Source organism: Mugil cephalus, chromosome 14 (assembly GCF_022458985.1).
Source record: "Mugil cephalus isolate CIBA_MC_2020 chromosome 14, CIBA_Mcephalus_1.1, whole genome shotgun sequence".
NCBI lineage: Eukaryota > Metazoa > Chordata > Actinopteri > Mugiliformes > Mugilidae > Mugil > Mugil cephalus.
The window spans coordinates 16514133-16537025 of NC_061783.1; the positions used below are offsets into that span (position 1 = coordinate 16514133).

The following is a 22893-nucleotide window of genomic DNA, read 5'->3' on the forward strand; positions in this document are numbered from 1 at the left end:
CTCTTCAAATATTCACCGCGAGTTTCCTTTCTTTGTTTGTTCATTCTCTTTTTTTCTTTCTCTCTCTCTCTCTCTTTCCGCTTGTGCCTTTTATTTATTTTTTTTCTCAGGTGTGTTTGCACTCCTCCAAGCCTATGCTTTCCTGCAGTACCTGAAGGACAGGCTGACCAGACAGGAGTTCCAGACGCTTTTCTTCCTCGGAGTCTCTCTGGCTGCCTGCGTGGTCTTCCTCACCGTCATTTATCTCACATACACAGGTCGGTGTTTCCAATTGTGAACCTAGTCTCCCTTTTTTTTAAACTGAAAAGAAGTCGTGTTAAACTCGGTTAAGTCAATTGCAGAGCCGGAATGTGATTGTTCACTTTTAATTTCCCTCTTTTAACTTGGAATAACTTGGACAAAACAATCAAGCTGAGACGTCCGGCTTTGATCTGGGAAACCGAGTCAGATGTTTTTGTGATGATTTATAAGCTGCATCCATTTAAAATGCCCCCAAGAGATGCAGTTGGAATAAAAAATGATCTTTTTTATAAAACCTTTTGATAGGTTTATAGAAATGATTTCCTCATCAGCACTATACAATAAAAGTTTCCAAAACCAAAACCAAATGTACCACAGTTGGTGTAATACTTGTTTGCCCAAACCACTAAGAAGAACATTTCACTCACCAAACTCTAAGAAAGTGCTTAGACTTTAAAATGTTGGAAATGTTTTCCCCCTCGTTCTTCCAGCTCTGTCCCAGCAGAGCATCTAAAATAAATCACCCTGAATTTTGGCTGAGATCTGGTGGATAACTAGCCTTTTGTGCTGTGGATCAGTTGATGGTGATCCAGATCTGGGATCGCAGCCATGTTAGATTTTGTTTTGTTTTTTTTGGTTTAGCCAAAAGTTCCAATGTGCTTGTGCTCTAACCCCCGTTGGTCCGACCTCCAGGCCTCCCCCCACTGGGCCAGTAATCAGCGCTGTGTTAGTCAGAAGATTAAATCTGGAAGGCGAATGATAAACAAATACGGTGCAGCTCTGAAAGAAGGATAAAGATAGATGGAAAAGTTGAGCGTTGGTGGAGGATTGTGCTTCACCAAATGCCTTCTGGTCTTACATACGTGTTGTTTTCGTGGCCCGGTTGAACCCTAATGTGTCGAGCTGCAGCCAGCTGGTTGAACTTTGTCCTTATTAGTGTTTTTCTCCATTATCCTCCTGCTCGGGTTTGTGGCCACAGCTCATGGCTCAGGCCTGTTTCAGATGTTGGCTCCTTGCGGTTTATTGATTTTATTTGTCTCCTGCTGACGAATCAGATTCAACATCTTGCTCAACTTTTTGCAAGGGTACACAACGTTCATTTTTAAAGATGTTTGACCACAGAGGCTTTATGTCGTCTCACTGACTTTGCTTCCTTCCTCTATCTAGTGGTGTATTACTTTAGACTGGTCCCTAAAAATCTTATTTAGAAGGGCGCCGATGTCCCTTTGGTGTCATATGCGCACCTTTTCTGCAGCTTAACAAGCATAGAATTTATTAACCTAATAAAGTATATAACTGCTGCTTCACTTCATTTTTCATAATTTTCTTACTGTAACCAGAAACCCGACTTTCTGTCACTTCTTATCATGGAAGTGCTCCAGTCAGGCATTTTACCGGTGCAAAGAAATGGTGAAACATTACTTTACTAGTAATGTTGCTGCTCTCAGACTGGGTGTAGACGCTCCTTCCTTTAGAACTGATTGAAGTCCAGTCTGTTGAGGATCCTAGCTTTATCTGGTAAACGTGATCCATCAGCCATCTTTGGTGAAATGCCAGTTTTTACAGCGAGGCCCGTGAAAGCCTCACTCTGGTCTGGCTGTTTGGTTTTCGTCGTTTAAGTGTCTACAACACAGTAGCTGGATGGTTGTTTTGTTCAGTATCATAAACACAGAGCCAAGTATCGATTTGATAAATCTGTTTCATCTTTTAAATCACCTCTCAGAACATCTCCCTTTTTCCACTTTTTCACATCGCTCTCTTGCTCGCTTTGATTTAGTGCTTTGAAACTTCTTGTTCAGAGTGTCTTCAGTTTTTCATCCTTATATATTTTATTGATCGTGTCAAAATAATAAACTCGCTAGTCGCAGTCTCTTATGAAGCAGAAGAGGACGTAACACAGCTATACAATCTAAGTCTGAAATATGAAATATGAAGGTTGCTCCTCTTTTTTTTTTGTGTCATCTACGGACACGTGCGAGCTGTGCGCGCGTTTGTGTGTCTGAGTGGCTGCGAGATCCCCCAGGCAACAGTTCAGAGCTGAAATGTATTCGAGATCAAAGCTCGAACCAAAATAACACATTTTTATGCGCACATAAAATGCCCCGTGCAGATTCATTTGCAGCTTAAACGGTTTCAGTTACATTTATAAACAAGTCAATTCCGAGTAATTAAGTAGCGTCAATAGATGACGTTTTCAGCTTTGACACATACTCTGAGGATTTTTCTTACTTTTGAACTTGAGCTATATGCAGTTCAGTTGTGAAAACTTTTTATTTTTTTTTTGACCAGCTTTTTGATGTTGAAGATGGTAAAACTTTCAGTCCATTTATTCACAATGCAACCCAATATAAACACACCATAGTGTTCAAAACCTTTTCATTGTATCCAAAGTCACAGTGTACAAGCTAAGCGTGGTGACCCAGTCAAGATGTACAGTGCAAAAGTTTTAGGCAGGTGTGAAAAAATGCTGTAAACTAAGAATGCTTTCAAAAATGGAGGTGTTCATAGTTTATTTTCATCAATGAACAAAATGCAGTGAATGAACAGAAGAGAAATCTAAATCAAATCAATATCTGGTGTGACCATCCTTTACCTTCGAGACAGCATCAGTTCTTCTACAGTTGCAGGAACTCGGCTGGTAGGTTCTTCCAAACATCTTGGAGAACTAACCTCACATCTTCTGTGGATGTAGGCTTCCTCATTTCAAACACAAACACACTCCATGATGTTGAGATCAGGCCATCACTTCCAGGATTTATTGTTCTTCTTTACTCTGCAGATAGTTCTTAATGACCTTGGCTGTATGTTTGGGGTCTTTGTCCTACTGCTGAATAAATTTGGAGCCAATCATACTTTTCCTTGATGGTATTGCATGGTGGATAATTATCTGCCTGTATTTCTCACCATTAATCCTGACCAAATCCCCAACTCCATTTGCAGAAACGCAGCCTCCGACTTTCAAGGAACCTCCACCATGCTTCACTGCTGCCTGCAGACACTCATTATTGTAGCTGAAACTGCCTCCTGCTACAACCAAATATTTCAAATTTTGACTCATCAGCCAAGACTTTCTGCTGCCATTTTCCTATGTTTTCATGCATAGTTGAGTCTCTTGGTCTTGTTTCCATGTCAGAGGATGGATTTTTGACTCTTCCATGAAGACCACTTCTGGCTTCTGACTTGTTCAGACAGTAGATGGGTGTACCTGGGTCCCAACGGGTTTCTGCCAGTTCTGAGCTGATGGCTCTGCTGGACAGCTTACAATTTCGAAGGGAAATAAGCTTGATGTGTTTTTCATCTTCTGCACTAAGCTTCCTTGGCTGACAACTGCGTCTACGATGCTACAAAATCCCTGACTTTTTTGATTGATGCTGGTTTGAAGGCAAAGGGTAGTAACACCACATACCGATGTGACTTAGATTTTCCTTTTGTTCGCTCACTTTGCATTTTGTAAATTGAGAAAAGTGAATCATTATTTATATTTTTGAAAGCATCCAGAAACCTGCCGGCCATTTCTCAGCAAACCTCCAGAATGAGGAGCCCAGGATGCAACCTCAACAGATGCCCTCAACCACATCAGCTGCCCCCTCCTAGCTCCCTCCGGCCTCATGTTATCTCTAAGCTCTGAGCGCATGCACCCTATGGAGGAAACCCTTCAACAGCACATATTCTGAACCTCCTCTTAATTTATCTAGCCGTTAATTATAATTGTATAATGGAGAAAGAAATTTTGAAAAACCAAGAAAAGACCATTTCTCGGGGGCCCTACAACATTATATCTATTTTTATACATCTTTGCGTGCCTCCACATTTGCTATGCCCGTGGCTGGAGGCATTGTGTGTTCGAGGTGTCTGTCTCTACTTACATTTGTCTTTCCCGTTCTTCTTGTGGAGGCATTATCTCAGGAACGCCTTGAGGACATGTCTTCAGATTTGGTGCGAGCGTTCATTTATACTCAAGAATTAACCGATGAGAGTCGGTGTCTCTTTGAACCTTCACCACATACGTTCTAAGGGTCGGGGCCGAAGTGGCTGCAAAGTCGTCGCAGAGGGCCTATAATCCTAATGTTATACTGGACTTCTCAGCACATTAAATAGTAACGCTATACTTTAGAAATTCAGTGTATTGTCCTCAGGCAATCTCTGCTGCACATTTTTCCTGGCCAGCAGGTCGAATAATAATACTTTTTTGAGTTTTATTTATTCAGAGCTGCACAGCTGAATTGTGGTTGCCGTATAAATAATCACATTTTTCTAAAGTATTTTCAGTATATTTTACAGTGACCAATAATCTTCTTCTTACTAGCTCTGTACAGTAACTCAGCTCCACAAATTTTCTGCAGACCAACCAAAACTCCTTGTTTTCTGAGTCTTAAATGGAACGAATTAAAAGACAAGCATTTCCTTATTGATCGTCTTTTCTGTCTCCAGGATACATCGCTCCGTGGAGTGGTCGTTTCTACTCTCTCTGGGACACCGGGTAAGCCACGCTGACCTTCACACTTTTCCCCGACGATGAAACACTTGTTCAGTCTAGGGAGTGTGTGTGTGTGTGTTTCCTGAGACTGCTATATACCCCGCTGCATCGTCCCAGGGGGAAAAAACAGTACAGCACAGGCTGTGTTGAACTATTGTCTTACTTCCAGAAAGCACCAGGCACCGTGTGTTCTCCCAAACGCACCGCGACATGTTTGATATTCCAGCTCACCCGATCAATCCGCCCCTCCCCTCCTCAGTTTGCTGACTGAAGCAGTATGGGGTGTTTTTTTTTTTTTTCCTTCCTTCGCTTTCGAGGCCGATACTAATTCCTTAATGTGCTGTGTGTTTTCTTTTTCCCAGCTGTAATCACAGAACACTTGAGAGAGAAATATTTAGGAATGCATAAAAACTGCTGTGTAAAAGCCTATGGTGAATAAAGAGGGAGTACACAGATGAGAAACTGACTGCAAGAGAAGAGCATTACTCACTGGTTGGGCTAAATGCGTTCATATTTTACTATAAGCATGTGGGGGAGCTAAATTATCTCTTTTTCCTCATAAGTCTGGAGTTAATCAGGAGGATCTATTGTATAATTTGTCTCTACACTCCCAGAGCGCCCAACTCGACATGAATTACATCCTGCCTGTCTCGCCCTCCTCCCCGTTTCTGTCCTCCTCCCACTGCCCTCCCCCCCTCACTCCCTCCCTCCCTTCCCTCCCTCCCTCCTTCCGCAGATATGCTAAGATCCACATCCCAATCATAGCGTCGGTGTCGGAGCACCAGCCGACGACGTGGGTGTCCTTCTTCTTCGACCTCCACATCCTGGTCTGCACCTTCCCTGCAGGCCTGTGGTTCTGCATTAAGAACATCAACGATGAACGCGTGTTCGGTAGGAGAAATAAAGAAATGCGTAAAGCGTATGAGTGTAAAAAACACAAGTTCTACGGTTTTATGGAGTTAGCTAGCGAACACAAATTGTGATCTCCCCACGTAATGATCTTAAGTTCACGATATGACCACCATTTTTAAGGGTATAGCAGCCATCTTGGTTCAAAGTAAATAAGCTATTGCGCAATTTGCCTTGGGATAGAAAAAAACTTAAATAATTAGTGATCACTTCCCTTTTCATGTAGGTGTTATTTCCCCAATGTATATTTTGGTTCATTACAAAAAAAAAAAAAAAAAGGAAGTTAGCAGTTAGCAACATGCTAATGGGCTAATGGTGAAAAACAGAAACTGCTGCCTTCATATGGAACTTTAGAGCTGGTGGTTATAACATGGGAAGTTGTGTGCACACGTCCTGTTAGAGTGATAACATCAGTCGTTAAGTCGTGAAAACACTGACACGTCGCGAAAACAGTTTTGCAAACTAACAACCAAGTAACGTAACGTGGGAAATGCAAAGCCATAATGAAAGGATGAGTCTGAATGTTTTTAACACCTACGTTGTTTCTGCAGACAACTCTGACCTTACTGGAAATTACCGGTCGAGTTTGTGAATACCACAATAGGAAACTTTTCTCAAAACAAAAAAACACGGTGCTTCAAATCCAACCAGCTTTATTTATCAGATATATTTTTTTTGACAAATGTTCAAGTACATGTGTTGTTTGCATTTAAGCAGCGAGCCCAAAGGTCCCAAAGGAGCAGTTCAGTCGAATTTTAGATGCACGAACCACAATCGAGAATCTAAAACACGTGAGCAGTGTAGTTTATTGGATCAATGTTCACCAGCAGGCGATTTAGTCTAAAAGGAGGTGTTTTGCTAAATAATAGCGATATTTCTGAAATTTCAATAAAGTACAATTGGAAAATTCGAAAAATATTTTTTCCATTGCACTTTTGCGATACACTTTTATATCGATAATGTCTGAAAAACCACCTCATGAAAGCGTAAAAATGTTTTAGCGATGATCTTCAAAATGTGAAACGTGTGTTTCCCTTACCAGTTTTTTTATTGAGACATTTTGATTTTGGGCTTTTCTAGGGGGAATGGAAACAAAAAGTGTCACATAACAAAATTTCACGCGCTTCCTGAAACGCATCTTAGAAGTCAGATAATATTCCACCATTTTTAACGTAGTTTATCAAATCTGTCAGATAAATGTTTAGTGAATTCCCCGACCCTCGCGCTGCGCAGGGAGAAAATAAATGGGACGTTTACGTTTCGGCGCGAGAGGTTCCTCAAACGCCTCATTCATCATCGAAACTCATTCATTATTTATAGGTTCACCTGGGACGGTCCTTTAATTGCTGATTACTCTGTTGTTACTCTCATTTATTTGATGATCTGTGATTAATATGCAGCCTTTGTAAACTGAATATAAACAATGTTGCACATACATGAGGGAGCCTCCCGGTCCGAGTTGCACCCGCGTCAGTGTCTCCAGTTTTAAAACGGCTTTGAACGAGACGGAAAAACTTTTCTGTTTACGTGGAGAGACGGGGTGGATCAAGGGCAGAGAACCTTTAAGAGCTAGAAGGACTCCTTCAGCAGTCTGCTTTCTCCCTCAGACTTAATTAGCCAATTACAGCTATTGATTAGCCATGCACCTGTTGAGCTGGGTCGACACTTTCCAAGGACAAAGTGCATCCAGAGCTCTCTCTGTTTAGGTGTTTGCGTTCTGCAGAGCTAACTTAGACTAATTATGCTTGAAACCCTAACAGCCCAATGCTCCGTTACACGTCTTTATCACCGTCTCCTTCATGTTCTCTCCGTCGTTATCCTTAACTGACCTGCCTCTGCTTTGTTTTCCCTGCCCCGTGCACCGCTCTCTGCTTCCCCTCCACCTTCCAGTGGCCCTGTACGCCATCAGCGCGGTCTATTTTGCCGGGGTGATGGTGCGTCTCATGCTGACTCTGACCCCGGTGGTGTGCATGCTGTCGGCGGTGGCGTTCTCCAGCGTCTTCGAGCATTACATGGGAGACGACACTAAGAGGGAGAAACCGCCCGCCGAGGACAGCAGCGACGAGGACGACAAGAGGAATTCTGGGAATCTTTACGACAAGGTAATAACGTAGCGGTCGAATCCACATTTTTTTTTTGGATCAATCAGCTGCGTGTTTATCAGCTTCCCTCGTCACTCCCCACCAGTTGGGGTAAACTGTGATTCAACTGTGATTCAGCTGCTGATCCGGCTGTAATTTTAGCCGCTTCACTTTAGTCACCGCTGAGTAAATCTGTGGCGGTTCCAGTCGAGCTCGCATTCCTAGAATATCCTTCTAAATGAAATCACAGCTCCGCTCAGGAATGCATGTTAAAACCACATGCTTGCAAAATTACAAATGTCTAAAGTAGATGTTTGGGACTGAAGCTGCTGTTTGCTTACTTCGCGTTTCCCTCTAAATTAATTCAAGTCACATTTGGTTAGTTTATTAGCTGGCCCACTTAATTAAGCTTTCCATATTCAGTGTATCTGACTGAGATCACTGTGTCTTTTTTCTGTCTTCACTCGTGATTCACAAATGAAGTAGAAACATCAGCAGTTTCATTCATCATTGGTTTGTTTTGCCGTTTATTCCTATAATTAGGTTTATAGTGCTTCTATTTATAAGGGTCTGACCAACATAAGTTGTTCTCTCCCCCCTTTTTAACATCTCTTTAATGGCGGTGATATAATTTCATTATGTTCATCTACTTTTGCAGCGGTTCAAGTGTGAACGGAAGCAACTGAGTGTGTTAATAATGTTCCTCCTCTGCAGTTCAGTGTTTGCGATTTTCAGCAGCTATAAAAAGAACATTAACTCATCACCGTGTTCGTCTCGCAATCCTCACTGATGCGTCCTCGCACAGAACAAAAACAAAATAAAAGAGGGATGCTCTAAAACACTTCCCTCAATAAGTTCCGTTAATAATTGATCCCCCCTCAATAATTCATGTTCGTGGAAAGCTTCGGCCTGTGTTGGCGCTCACGCGTAGCGTTTGTCTCCCCCTGCAGGCGGGCAAGGTGAGGAAGCATGTGTCGGAGCAGGAGAGGGCAGAGGAGGGTCTGGGTCCGAACATCAAGTCCATAGTCACCATGCTGATGCTGATGCTGCTCATGATGTTTGCCGTGCACTGCACGTGGGTCACCAGCAACGCCTACTCCAGCCCCAGCGTGGTGCTTGCCTCATACAACCACGACGGGTACGAACTTCACATAACGCTCTTGTGTTGATGATTTTAAATGACATGCAAAGAGGAGAACAACATCCCCAGTAGTTGTTTATAATGCAGAAGAATGCATTCCTCCACCTTGGATGCAAATGAGCACATATGTGTGTGCACGCAGAATAGAGTGCCTCAATGTATATTTCATTAGTGGTGTGTGGAAATATTGATAAGTTGAACCTCTGAGCTTTAATTTCACTGTTTATCTTTCTAGATCAGATAAAACATCTGTGGACCATATCTGAATTTACAAAAGGCTCATTTATTATTCCTTCTGAGGTTATTTTACAGCAGCGATAATTCCCTCAGAGCACTGAGGAGGAAATGTTGACGGCCGATTGTAAATGGTAGATGCAAGCTCTCATACATGTATTAATGAAGGCGCAGGAGACAACGGTTTAGTTTGAATGCATGTAAACAACCACACACGCAAGCAGAAATACACAAACACAGACGTAATGTGATGACCATTTCATGTCTGCTTCCTCGAAGTGAATTTAAGACACAAACATTTTACACAGATGATCTATAATCTAGTGATGTGTGGATCGATACTGAAATATCGATAATTCCGATACCGGATCTTTATGCTCTAAAATCGACTCTCAAATCAAAATATCGATACTTTCGATGCTTCAGACATTTGAGGTAATGTAGGAACACAGAAAGTAACCAAACTATTGAGTTGTGGCAACGCAACAAACCTTGTGAAACACCTCAGGTTAAACCACAACACAGAATATGAGGCATTTATGACGAGGAAGACAGAAGAGAAGAGAACAGTGTTAGAATTAAGATGCTTGTTCTCATTTTATAGTAGTTCTTAATAGTTAAACAGTAATTTATTTTAATAGTGTTCTTATTTTACTTATTTGTTTTTAATGTTTTTAAACTATATTTTCAAATATATTTTTCTGTTGTTGTATTAGCTTTGCCACTACCTCAATATACTTCAGTTTTAAATAAATAAATTACTCTGATGTCTTGTATGCTTTATGAAGCTATGATTTGAAATACACTACTTTTCTTTAGATTTACCAGACACATTAGAGTGTATTTACACATGGTATCAGTATCACCGATATCAGCCTGAATTTTACTCAGTATCGTATCGTAAAGGAAATCGCTGGTATCGAACATCACTGCTATTTTCAGCCGTTGTTGCCTTTATATTGTTATATATATATATATATATATATTTCCTATACTTTTTACATTTGCTTACTTATCCTTATTGTCTCTTTGTAATACTGGTACACTTTGGGTTGGAGCTGCTGTAACGAAAAGTAATTTCCCCCTGGGATCAATAAAGTAATTCTGATTCTGATCCAAATATCCTGCCAACGCGGTTCACATGTCACCCTTATTTTACTCCCTTTCTTAGGACGCGTAACATCCTGGATGACTTCAGGGAGGCCTACTACTGGCTGAGGCAGAACACGGACGAGCACGCGCGGGTCATGTCGTGGTGGGACTACGGTTACCAAATAGCCGGCATGGCCAACAGGACCACGCTAGTCGACAACAACACGTGGAACAACAGTCACATCGCGCTGGTACCACCTCTTTCTTTCCCGTCTTCGCCTCTTTGCTCTGTTCTCATTGTTTACTCACGAATGCCTCCACATACAGAGAAACAAATGATTTGCTCCACCAGCCGCTGCATGATTAGCAAGCCCCTCCATGTGAAGTTTTTATGTAATTGCCACATTGTATAAAACCGCAGCATCCAACAAGCCAGATAATCTTATTTGCTTAAACTTTTCCGACTGAATTTGCACTGTAGGGGGATTTCAGTTAATTGCTGTCAGATTCTGTGGGTTTGATTTATTTTTTTCTTTCTTTCTGCTGCCGCTGAATGTTTGTGTCTTTTTTGTTGAGTGTTAAAGCCTCCCCGGCTTTCCTGTCTCCTGCTTTCTACCTGCCGCCTATTGTCTCTTCATTTGCATGTGTCCGCAAGAAATGGAAAATTACAGAGGACGGATGATGGATCTGAGTTTAATAATTCCCCCTTTTTGCCACGTCTGTGTCTTGTGAAGGTGCAGGTCCATGTGGATGTTGTTCAACAAATTAAATTTCTTGGTGTCATAGTAGATGAAAGGATCAACTAGAAATCGCACAAACATATTCTTTAGTGTTGTTTTTACTGTAAAACTCATAGACATTGTTACAGCACAAATAATGTACAGGACCAAAAATAATTCATTACTGATCCAAAAACTTTTTTTAGAGGAAATTTTAAAATTCACAGGTCGCGCACAAGAATTAAAAGCTTTTGTGTTTCACGGTGTGGTGTTCACTATGGAGTGGGTTACAGATAGATCTGAAGCAATCCTCAGACCTGATGAAATTAAAAAAGAAAATGTATAAAAATATAATACTCAAGAGAGATATGGATGAAACAGGAAGTATCGCACTAAATTAAGAATTACTGCCTCACCTCGTTGGTGGTTGTTGTTGTTGTTATTCTGTTTTTGTGGAAGCATTCAAGTTAAACAACTGATGGAGAAGGAATGGGACTAGATTAGTTTCACTTCCTCCCACTCCTTTTAGAATATATTCTAAATAAATAAAGTGACTTTGGCTGTTTTTAGGTGGGAAAAGCCATGTCTTCCAATGAGAGCGCAGCGTACCAGATCATGAGGTCCCTGGACGTGGACTATGTGCTCATCATCTTTGGCGGCGTCATCGGCTACTCGGGCGACGACATAAACAAGTTTCTGTGGATGGTGAGGATAGCGGAGGGAGAGCACCCCAAGGACATCAGGGTGAGTGTATCACCTGTGAATGAAGCTCCAGGAAGTAACGCAGGAGGCTTTTGCATAGTAGATGAATCAATATTTCCTCTTAAAGGGGACACGTCCAATTTTTCATAGTTTGGAACACAATTATATCTCAAGTGTGTGTAGAGGTCCAGAAAATATGATAAAAGACCATCTCCTTTGTTGTATTTTCTCCCTGAATAGGAGTTTTTCTTTCATGTTTATAACCTCTTCAGAGACATGATTATGGGCTAAGCCCCGGTCATCACTGGTCCAAGGGTAAACGCTTGGACATGTGTAGTTTTGTTACCAGCGGGGGACCAGCCTTATGCTTCTCCTGTCTCTATTTTCACAAGGGCATCCCTGGCATTGACAGGAAGCCTGCACCTCACTTCCTGAAAGAGGGCACCGATAGAAGGAACTCATTTGCATTTAAAGACACAGAGACAGAGACAACATGAACGAGACTGTAGCCATGGTGGAATGAACCATCTGTGAGCTATTCTGTGCTGAAACTTAAAGGACATATTGAGGAGACATGTAAAAAATAAAAATGGGATCTTTAAAACATCACTTAAACTTAAATACTACCGCATATACTTTTATCAACGTGCAGTAGGTTGCAAATGTTGGATTCTATGTCACTTATAGGTTCAATCATAGCAACTGAATTTATACAGATCAAGAGCAGTAAAACATGAGCCTCCTGGTCACATAGGTGACTCATTTAAGGGACCGTTTGCAAGCACCTGAATGGAAATATCGAATTATCGACACTTGATTGCCGGTTTGTTAGATACTCTTAGCTAAAACTAATTCTGCATCAAATCCTTCCTTCGTGGACGTTATAATGTCCAGAACTGGGTTAAACAGATTTGTCTGACACTCACTGTTATTTATTTCTAGTATTTTATTAAGAGTTACAACTGCTGTGTGTGTCACCTGATTAGTGCTTAATGAGTGTCTGCAGAAACAGGACCCACACACTTGTGTTTACTGTCATTTTTGCTTGCTAATGTTACCACAGTTACCAGTAGATTTGCATAAATAAATGGTTAGTTTGAACCGAATAAAAAAAAGAGCAGTGACAGATACAAACACAAATCGAGACCTAAAGTGCAGTCGTTTAGTTTCATGTGTGACTGAGGTCTTCGTGCTGTTGAGCTGCAAAATAACATGTCAATATTTAAGACTTCTCTTTGTCCTCTTGCCGATTATTTATTGCAAACATGCTTTTTTCAGTTTTTCTTCCCCTGTGAGCTCTTACCTTTAAATCCATGGTGTGGCTAAATACCTTCCACTCATGCTTCCTCCCTTCTTATCTTCTTTAGGAGAGTGACTACTTCACGCCTCAGGGAGAGTTCAGAGTGGATAAGGCCGGTTCTCCAACTCTGCTCAACTGCCTCATGTACAAGATGTCCTACTATCGATTCGGTGAAATGCAGGTGAGTCGAATGTTCAGTTTAACACTGTTCTCCTTGCTCTCAACTGAAGAGATTTCTTTGGAGGTTATGATCCACTGCGTTGGAACAAATACAATGTTCCTGCTCTGTGTCGAAATCAGAAAGTAACAAGCACCTGCCGTCACCACCAAGGACGTGCAAAGCTCCACTACTGCATTTTATGCAGCACGCAGCCCTTCCAGGGAATAATGAGCAGCTGCCACCGCCAGGTGTACAATTTCCTGCTACTGTATCTTTAAAGAGGAGCAGACTGACTGACGGGCAGAAGGTGGGCGGGGGGCGGGGGGGTTTAAGGAGGTGCCTTGGGGATCTCCTGGAGTTTGGAGGGAAAGAAAGGCTGTCGGAGGGAATATGAAAGATTGGCGGAAGCTTTGAAATGTGCCACGGCCACATCTGGCAGGCTGCAGAGGAGACATGAGAGGAATCCCTTTTTATTTTTTATTTTTTTTGCCAGGTGCTTGCATCCTTGTTGTATATGTGGACTGGCCAACAGCTCAGAGAAGAAGGGGTGGAGGGGGGGGGCGGGGGTCGATGCAGCCACCATCCGCAGACACGCAGCCAAAGCTGTGTGTAGCTCGCAGCGCTGGTTCTGTGTGAAGAGCTGAGGCACAGAAGGAGATGAAGGACGGGATGGAGTCACTCCAGTGTGGGAGGGGGGGGACAAAAAAAAAAAAAGAGAAACGGATTAGGTTTATGGAAACAAGATGTGACAGACGAGGAAACGGGGGCTTAGAGGACATCAAGAAGACAATAAGTGGAGAGGGGTGAAACATAGTACAGGGTCGTTAGGGATGCAGTTTGTTGTGGTAAGTGAAGATTAAACTGTAATACAGCACAGAACAGAAAATCAACCCATGCATCACGTCCCCAAAGCCAGCTCATGTATGTCCTTAAATGACAACGTAATAGTTGCACACTCCGCTTCGGTGGCTAATAATAATCTAATGTTTCATACCCGTCGTCCCCTGAAGCCGCCTGAAGGCCGAGGGGAGGTGGGGGGAGGACGAGACGCACTCGGTGAGAAGGTGATACACAAAAGGAGACTGACAACAGGAGGAAAGATGAGGAAAAAACACACAATAGAGGCCAGGTAGATGGAGGCTGCAGCTTTGAGAATAGAGGTGACAGATGTGAAAAGGATACATCAACGCTATCAAGAGTCTGAAGGATGAGCAATGAAGAGCTTTTAGAGCAGAATAATGGGGACAAGAGGTCGTAAGTGGCTCGTACGGTGTGCGATGGGATCGTTGTCAGAGGACAGACTGCAGTGTAATACAAGTGCTATCAAACTAATGTGTTTTCTTCTTTATTATTTAAACAGGTTGACATGTTTTTTCCTATTTTCTTGTTTATTTTTTAACTCGTCATCTAAAGTTCAGGCAGTAAAAAAAAAAGTTGAGGCTAGATTCTCCTCTGTTTTCTGTCTTTATGCTAAGCTAAGCTAACAAGCTGCTTAAAGGGGACACATTATGGAAAATTTACTTTATAAAGGTTTTCTAACAGTAATATGCCCCAGATTGAGGCTCCTCTTGCTTGCTCCACTTTTTAGCGGATCTGAGATTTTTCTCTTCTTGACGTCAAGCGGGGAAATTAGCACTCTCCATTTTACTACATAAACGAACCATAGAAATAACCCTTACAGTTAGCGGAAGCTAGCGTTAGCTACATGCTAGTAACTGTAGCAACACATATGAACAAACTAAGTAACATATTCAGACACTGATCAGATATTTTTAAACTAACCATTCAGAAACGTCCTGCTGCAGCCGCAGAGTCAGAACTTTTTCAGGAACCTCTCCTTCTGGGTCAGATTCTGGTTCAAACTGGTATACGAACAGCGTCTCTACCGGCCACGGTCATATATATCCACTGTAAACATTAGCGCATTGTAACGACAGCAAAAGCCACACCCCCTCCCCTCGAGCTGGGCGTGGAGTGGGCGTGGACAAACACAGCTCATTAGCATTTAAAGGGACAGACGCAGAAGCGGCCTGTTCTCACTAGAGCAACTTTAGACTGGATCAAATTCAGGAGCAAGGCTGAACTTAGTGGTAATACACTTTGAAAAGATATATAATGAAGGACCTTTACTTCCAACTATTTTTTAGAGCAATAGCTTGTTGAAAATTGTTATACTAACTAATGCCACTGTTTAAATGCTAAAATACTCACAAAATTGTAAATTGGTCAACAGTACATAGTTTTACATGTTAATACAGTTGTATACATATTTCCAGTCTTCCTTCTTGAATGTCCCCCTATTCTATTCTATTCTATTCTATTCTATTCTATTCTATTCTAACCGTGCTCTTCCTTTCCTAGCTGGACTTCAGGACGCCACCCGGCTTCGACCGGACGCGCAACGCGGAGATCGGCAACAAGGACATAAAGTTCAAGCACCTGGAGGAGGCGTTCACTTCAGAGCACTGGCTGGTCAGGATCTACAAGGTGAAGAACCTGGACAACAGAGAGCCGCTGGACCACAAGCTCCGCAGTGTAGTGCCCAAGCAGAAGTACACCTCCAAGAAGGTAAACAAACATGCCCTGTCTTGTTTTATTTTATTAGGGTTTTATGAGGGTTATTTTTTGTTGTTGCACCACAGAGAGTACATGATTCAGCCAAAAGTGTATTTTTAATTTGAGCATGCTTTATTTACAAGATTTGCCCGAAACCTGAAACTATTTTAGACACAGATCGACAAAAAAGAGAAACATTTAATTTCCACTCATAACAGTTAATGTGTGTTTCCTCTATAAAATGTCAAATTATAGCCTTTAGGTCATAATGTTGTGGCTGATCAGTGTAGGAGTCAGGTTAATTTATCACTGACAGTGTTTGTTTATTCTCCATATCCAGTATATTGAAGTGAACTGCTCCTTTCAAGTCATCGTGAGATTAGATGCGGACTGAAAGCCACAAAAGAAATTATCATAACTTACAGAACTGGTTCTTCATTTAATTATTTCCTCTCCGTCTCTACATCCAGACCGCCAAGAGGAAGCGAGGACACATCAAGAACAAACTTGTCCTGAAGAAGGGCAAGAAACTCCAAAACAAAAAATAACGCCGTTGACGAACTCTAGGAAAACAAACAAACAAATGCGAAGAAACCTCTAACAACCAATGAAGAAGAACACGGGGGCGTTCACCGGGCACTCGCTCTAAAGCGCTTCTCGTCGGGGCGCCCTCTTGTGTCGAGGAAGTGTCATATCGGGCTAGCTCCAGAATTGTTGTCCTGTTTTATCTTGAGGACGTTCGTCTTGCTTTTCTTTTCTTGTTTTGTTTTCTTGTTTTTTTTCCCCCCCTCCTCCGTTTCTTTTAATTTTCCGTTTGTTTACTGCGTACTTGAATGTGTGGCAAGGCATAGGGCTGCTCTCCTCGTTTTTTTTTTTTTGTTTTGTTTTTTTTTTTGTTTTTCGCGTCGATTAATTCTCGTGGTATGTTAATTAACTGCTTGTCCGCACAGGGATCGGTTGAAGGAGGAATCGGGAGGAGACTAGGAACATTTGCACCAAAGACCCATCCACCTTGCTCCGTGGCACATGCGAACTGTGTGAGTGAGGACGCTGAGGACTTTGTTCCTGACACGTGTACAGGGGACAGTATGCGGTATGGAGGAACCGTCACCGTCTAGGCACAACCCACCTGTAATATTAACCTTTCTATCATCACCACCATCATCATCATCATGCCTGGCTCCCTGATCCTTATTTTTCGACAGATTCTTAAGCAAAGAAATTGGCCTGATATGTAAATATATTATGTAAAGAAAATGTCTAAAAGGATGATAATATATTGGATTATTGTGGTGAATTTTAAATATGCAGTTCTTGATTTCCTCTTCATTTATTTAGTTTTTTTTTTTGTTCTTTCTTCTGTGTGATTGTTTTTGTATGCCAGCAAATAGAACAGTGAATGCAATAATTCTTGTACAGAAGGGGCTTGAGATTTTGTCGGAAGAGTGAATATGAATGTGAATTTTTACACCTCCCCACCTTTTTTTCATAAATTGGATTAGATTGTACATTTCTGCTGCTAGGGTTTTAAAAGACGGACGCAAGAAACTTTTTCTGTGTGTGTAAAAAGTAGTGATAATAAATTAGGCCTCCCTTCCTGCAGGGGGAGCTCTCTGAGTTGAAGTGAGCAAAGCCTAGTGCCTCATCGCTGGTTATATTATTAATTTTTTTTTCTTTTTTATTTTTTTTGAATTTGTGACTACTTTTGTTGAGCTTATTGTTGTATCAGTAAGTCAGGGTGACTGTTTTCGAGCAGAGTGACGCGTTGGAAACTGGAAATGTCCTAAATGTGTGGAAGTAGACTGGTGAACTGTGAAGGAGGGTAGTTAGTTGTTGCTTTACAGGCACTGAAACTAGACAGGAGGAGACTGTAACGGACTTCCATCTCTGCCTGGAACTGATCCGTGAGAGCAACGGACAAACTAACAAATGTCTTCGAGGTCTCCAAAGCTGCGTCCCAAGTCTATACTGTTTACTCAGCCCGCTGCTGCAAACGTAACAGCTGTGCATGTAAAACCCCACAAGTTACAGAGTCTGGTGTTTAGATGTAATGTTTTAGTCTTCAAATTAATCAGCGAATGCAAAAACGGAAAGCTGTCAACATTTAAAAGGCAAATAAATTCGTCCGTTTTGCCGTATAAATTGATAATCAAGAAACATTCACTAAGTTAAATATTAATTTACCACTAACAGTTGAAGCGTAGCCGCAAATAGCAGCCGCTTAATTTCATTAACAAGTCATTACTTGTTGTTTTCTAAAAGTAATTCTCCAGTTTCCTGCAGACTCAGTCGCCTCTTTTTGTTTCAGTCTCGAAAAGATTAAATTTATAAATGGTGTTAAGTCTTCAAGGAGCTGAAAACTGCAGATATTGATTTTTTTCTTTAAACTCTAATTTAATTTGCTGACACGATAGAATTAGCATTTATTGTAAAACGTCTCAAAGGGGCATCCTCACCATTTTATATTCAGATTGCAGACTTTGCAAATTAACAGTTTTAAAACTTAAAATCAGTCCAGTGAAGATAATGACTTTTTGAGACTATGTTTCCCAGTATGCACCTGTTTTATTTTTGTAAACATCCAAATATTAGAGTGCTTTTTGTCACACTTCTTCACGCTGCTTTAGTAAGTGGACGTACTATCTCGTTTGTTCATGGTATTTGTGGCTATATTTTTGTTTTGGGATCAAATTGTTGGGGTGTAAAAGGTTTCCCATAGTTGAGGTTCAGGCTAAATCTTAACCTAACGTGATAAATTCAGATTTATACATTAATTGTTGCCTGGTCTCGATCGTGCTTTGTAATGGTTTGAGTATTCAGGATACAGTTGGGACACAGCTCTAATGTTCAGTAACCTTTGTCTTCTTCTTCTTCTTCTTCTTCTAAGGGCGCTGCACTGTTCTCTGTTGGGTTTCTTCAAAAAAAATAGAAAAAAAAAGAAAAAAGATAAAACTAAAGGAGTTTTTGTATGTGCACGCTTCAGTGATTATTATAATTTTTTTTGTTCTTTTTTTTATTATCGGATAAGTGACACATCAAAAGACTTACCACATCACACGGTTGTACTTGTTTTGTCACATCTCACAGAAAGTGACTTTTATTAGCATCGGTTTAAGTTGTTTTTTTTTTCTCTCTCTCTCTCTTCTTAAAAATGTTTGACTCACTTTGTTCTCTCTGCTTTTGATCTCCTCCGTGTCACCACTCGAGGCTTCAGACCTTCGACACGATGCCACTTTGTTATTCCGCCTAAAAGCCGCGTCGCGTCCTTCGGTTTGTGGAGAGGACAGAGCTCAGACTAAGCCTTAATGTGATGTACAGTTTGTTGCCCTCTTTATTCATTTTTTTTTTTTTTTTTAAATCCAGAACGACAACACTTACTTCCTCTACTAAGTTTACTCATTTCTCAGTAGCTCAGTCCTGTGTGTCTCATTATTGTTTGATGCCTCCCTTCTCGTCTCTGTCCCCTTCAGAGTTTACATTTTTACATTGTTGTTCTGTTCGGCCATCTTTAAATATACACTTCAATGAAAACGCCGCTTCCTCTTATTGTCTCCTCTTCTCAAAGCATCACAGCGTGTTATCACGTGTCCTCTGCAGATCTGATATTGAACCAAGGTGAATGGAAAGTGAACCACTTGATGGCAGCATTAGCCTGTGGATGAAGACGTCTGAGTCTGTGACAATATGTAAAGAGAAGACCAGTAAAGAGTGGTCGGTGGTGGGATGGAGAATCCACTGGGTGAAATCTCTCCTTCAGCAAATAACCAGCTGTTAAAGCTTAATATTATCTACAGTGGAGCTCTGTGCCTCCAGTTTCTCCAAGTGAAGGTGCATTAATAGAAAACTTCATGTTGAGCAGGATAAAACTGACTGCATATTTGGCAAACTCCAAATTCTACCTTTACTGCTAAAGATAGAATATTTTTATAGCAACAAACACACCAGAAAGAAAAAAAATCTTATTTATAATTATTATTATTATAAGTGATGGCAGGCCAGTGAATATCTTGTCTTCCTAAAATAAAAATGCTCATTATATGCACAAAAATAAGTTTTACTTGTCACCGCCCTCTGGTGGATTACTTATGTCATAGCAACAGTGTCTAAATAAATATAAAACATACCACCATTATGCACCTTTTTACAGATTCTATTTTAAATATGTAGTCATCACTGCCCTCTGGTGGATAAATGCCATAACGCAGTTTAATAATAATAATAATAATAATTATTATTATTAATCATTGCAAGACATAACTTTTCCTACACTATACCGTTGTCATCACAAGTGCACATATACCGTATTTTCCGCACTATAAGGCGCACCTAAAAACCTCCAATTTTCTCGAAAGCTGACAGTGCGCCTTATAATCCGGTGCGCCTTATATATGGACCAATATTGAGCCACAACAGTTCTCGCAACTACGGTAAGCAGCAGCCGACTTCATTTTCCCCCGTAGAAGAAGAAGCGCGCGGTGCACGCTGGGATATATTTCCATTTGTGTGTTTATGTAAAGACCCCAAAATGGCTCCTATTAAGAGACACGCTTACGACGCAGAGTTTAAACTCAAGGCGATCAGTTACGCAGTAAACCACGGGAATAGAGCAGCAGCGAGAGAATTTAACATTAACGAATCAATGGTGCGGAAGTGGAGGAAGCAACAAGATGACCTGCGCCAAGTAAAGAAGACTAAACAGAGTTCCCGAGGGAACAAAGCGAGATGGCCACAGTCATTCATCTCTTCACCGCGATGACGCCAAAGAGCTTTTTCTCCTGCGATAAATAACACCGCTCCGCTGCCCTTCCTCTCGTAACCGATAAACTACCGTATTTTCCGCACTATAAGGCGCACCTAAAAACCTCCAATTTTCTCAAAATCTGACAGTGCGCCTTATAATGCGGTGCGCCTTATAGTGCGGAAAATACGGTAATAATAATAATACTGGAAGGTATTTAGGTGTCACTGTTGTTGCTAACATGTCAGCGCTCTGGGATTTTTTTTTTTGACAACTTAGCTATTCTTAGTTAACTTAGTTATTCTTTTTGCTATATTTGGCAAAGGTATGTATATTTTATTATAATATATTTTATTTCATACACTTATTTCAAACTCAAATCACATAATTCTCATTTTTTTACATTGTTTAACCTAAATTGTTGCACTGTTACCATTAAGGGACAAAGGTGTATACTTCAAAAATGTATATGTTAATATGCTATGGTTTTTTTTTTTTTTTTTTTTTTTAACATAAATCTTTTAATCGACTTCGTAATCATAAATACCAAACTTTGATTATTATTTTTTTTTTGTAAAAACTCCCATTCATTAAAACACACCGGGTAAGGTTAAATCCATTTGTTTAGCATTATTCACTAATTAGTGTTTCATGCAGTAGTTAGCCTGTTAGCCTTCTAATAGCGTGACAATATGTCCAAAAAAAAATTTAGCTCGTTACTACAAGATGCTAATTCTGTTAGCATGTGTTCAGTGAATGTGGCTGTGGGTGTGAAATGTGCTGTTGGTGAAAATAAGGAGCAGGCACATATGAGTCATTTCATGAAGCTACGCTAACGGCACGTCTAGAGAGGAGGGTGACTGAGTTTTATCCGTCCTCCACCTGCAGAGAGAATTCAATTTAATGCAAACATCAGGAAAAAGTCATTCAGTTTAAAAAAGGTAGAAGGTCTTTATTAATGTACAGTTCTTTGTTTATCCACAACCACCATCTACTTCAGTGAGTCCAGATCCTCTGTGTGTGTTTGTGTGTGTAGCTGCTTGTTGGTTTCATGGTTTCATGTAAGGCCAGTGTCGTAATAAAGCAATGAACATACGCCGTGATGTATTAAGACCACGTGCTGAAATGACGGAGGCTACAAACCGGCATCTGGTAAATCCACCTGACTTAAAAGTACCCAGTACAAAAATACGTTTAAAAATTAAACTAAAGGAACGAATGTGGAATTTATGAGTTATTAGAAAGTTTGACCGTGTAGTTGAACTGAGAGCACACACCAGCATGAACCAACAGTTTGTTGTTTCCAGCGATTGTTATTCTCCCAGATCGTCCTCTCGTCTTCACACAGGAAACCTTCCCGCGACCCCCGGATGTGAGAACATGGCGCTGTGTTTTTGTTTTTTGTTTTTTTTTTCCTGCATCCATATTCATCACCACGCTGCGACCTAAAGAGAAGTGTTGGCTTCAGGACGCTCAGGCTGTGTGTGTGTGTGTGTGTGTGTGTGTGTGTGTAGGCGCCGCCTAATTACACAAGTGTCATCGAAGGGGCACGAATACAAAACAGATTAGCAGAGTGTGTAGCCGAAGAGGAAACCAAGAGTTTTGTTTTGGAACAATGAGTCATGGCTGGGACAGCTGAGTAAGAGAGGTAGCAATGGAGGTCTTATGTTTGGCAGAGGTGGCAGAATAAGAAGTTACACCATGGGGAAGAAGCAAAAATGTGCCTAAATACATTCATAGTGCAGACGAAAACAATCAGGACTTTCCAATAGCTTGCTGTAATATACTGTATAATAATATATACGAACACATTATCTAAATGTAGTACATATGTTCTGAGATATCCTTAAATCTTGGTTGGGTGACCTTATTTCCTGTAAAGCTCTGAGAGACCACCCTGATTGGTAAAAGCCACAAATATAAAATAGTCGATTTATTTCTAAGTTGAAAGTGCTTTTTTTTTTAAAAAAAACAAAAACAAAACAAAAACAACAACAACAAAAAAAAACAGCTACAGTATAACGTGTTACAGGAGACTGGATCCATTCTAGTGCCGACTAAACTAAAAGCTTGGTACTGATTAGTTGAAAACAAACAAACACCAGTGGCGGACGTTGTTACTGTGCGTGTGCAAAAAAAGGCCTTGGCAAGGTGAAAAATAGAAATCCTCTACTTTGAATAGTAATACTATTATTAACTGTATATATATATGTATAAAAAAAATGTTCTTCATGTCCCGAGAGTCCCAAACAGCCGCTTCTCCTGGTTAGTTAACAACGGTGGAGCTCCTTTTGGCACCTTTGCTAGTTTCCTGTGTGTCTCTCCAGAGTCGCTCAGTGAGTCTGAAGGTGGAGGACCTCCGTTATATCGTCCATGAGGAAAGAGGATTGTTCTGATGTCAGGTCGACTTCCACAGCGGGTTATTGTAGATCCAACCGTCTCCCTGCACATGTCAGCAACAAAAGAAAAAACATTTTTTTAACTGTTATTTAAGATCCTGCGTCCTCATACGGGGACGTTAAGTTTGTTGCAGCTTATTCTGCT

The 22893-nt window shown here is 40.9% G+C and overlaps 2 protein-coding genes across 2 annotated transcripts in view; one reads left to right on the plus strand and one right to left on the minus strand.

The window, feature by feature from the left end:
• LOC125020030 (dolichyl-diphosphooligosaccharide--protein glycosyltransferase subunit STT3B) overlaps nt 1–19142 on the plus strand; it is an 80750-nt gene extending 61608 nt beyond the window's left edge. Inside the window, exons 7-16 of the mRNA XM_047605230.1 lie at nt 111–257; nt 4672–4720; nt 5454–5608; nt 7517–7728; nt 8658–8845; nt 10254–10425; nt 11464–11637; nt 12963–13076; nt 15417–15623; nt 16082–19142. Coding sequence (XP_047461186.1) covers nt 111–257; nt 4672–4720; nt 5454–5608; nt 7517–7728; nt 8658–8845; nt 10254–10425; nt 11464–11637; nt 12963–13076; nt 15417–15623; nt 16082–16159 — 1496 coding nt within the window. The 3' untranslated portion in view covers nt 16160–19142. The remainder of the gene's footprint in view (nt 1–110; nt 258–4671; nt 4721–5453; nt 5609–7516; nt 7729–8657; nt 8846–10253; nt 10426–11463; nt 11638–12962; nt 13077–15416; nt 15624–16081) is intronic.
• Nucleotides 19143–21280: 2138 nt separating this feature from the next.
• Nucleotides 21281–22893, minus strand: part of LOC125020161 (oxysterol-binding protein-related protein 10) — a 76635-nt gene continuing 75022 nt past the window's right edge. The window contains exon 13 of the mRNA XM_047605455.1: nt 21281–22792. Coding sequence (XP_047461411.1) covers nt 22748–22792 — 45 coding nt within the window. The 3' untranslated portion in view covers nt 21281–22747. The remainder of the gene's footprint in view (nt 22793–22893) is intronic.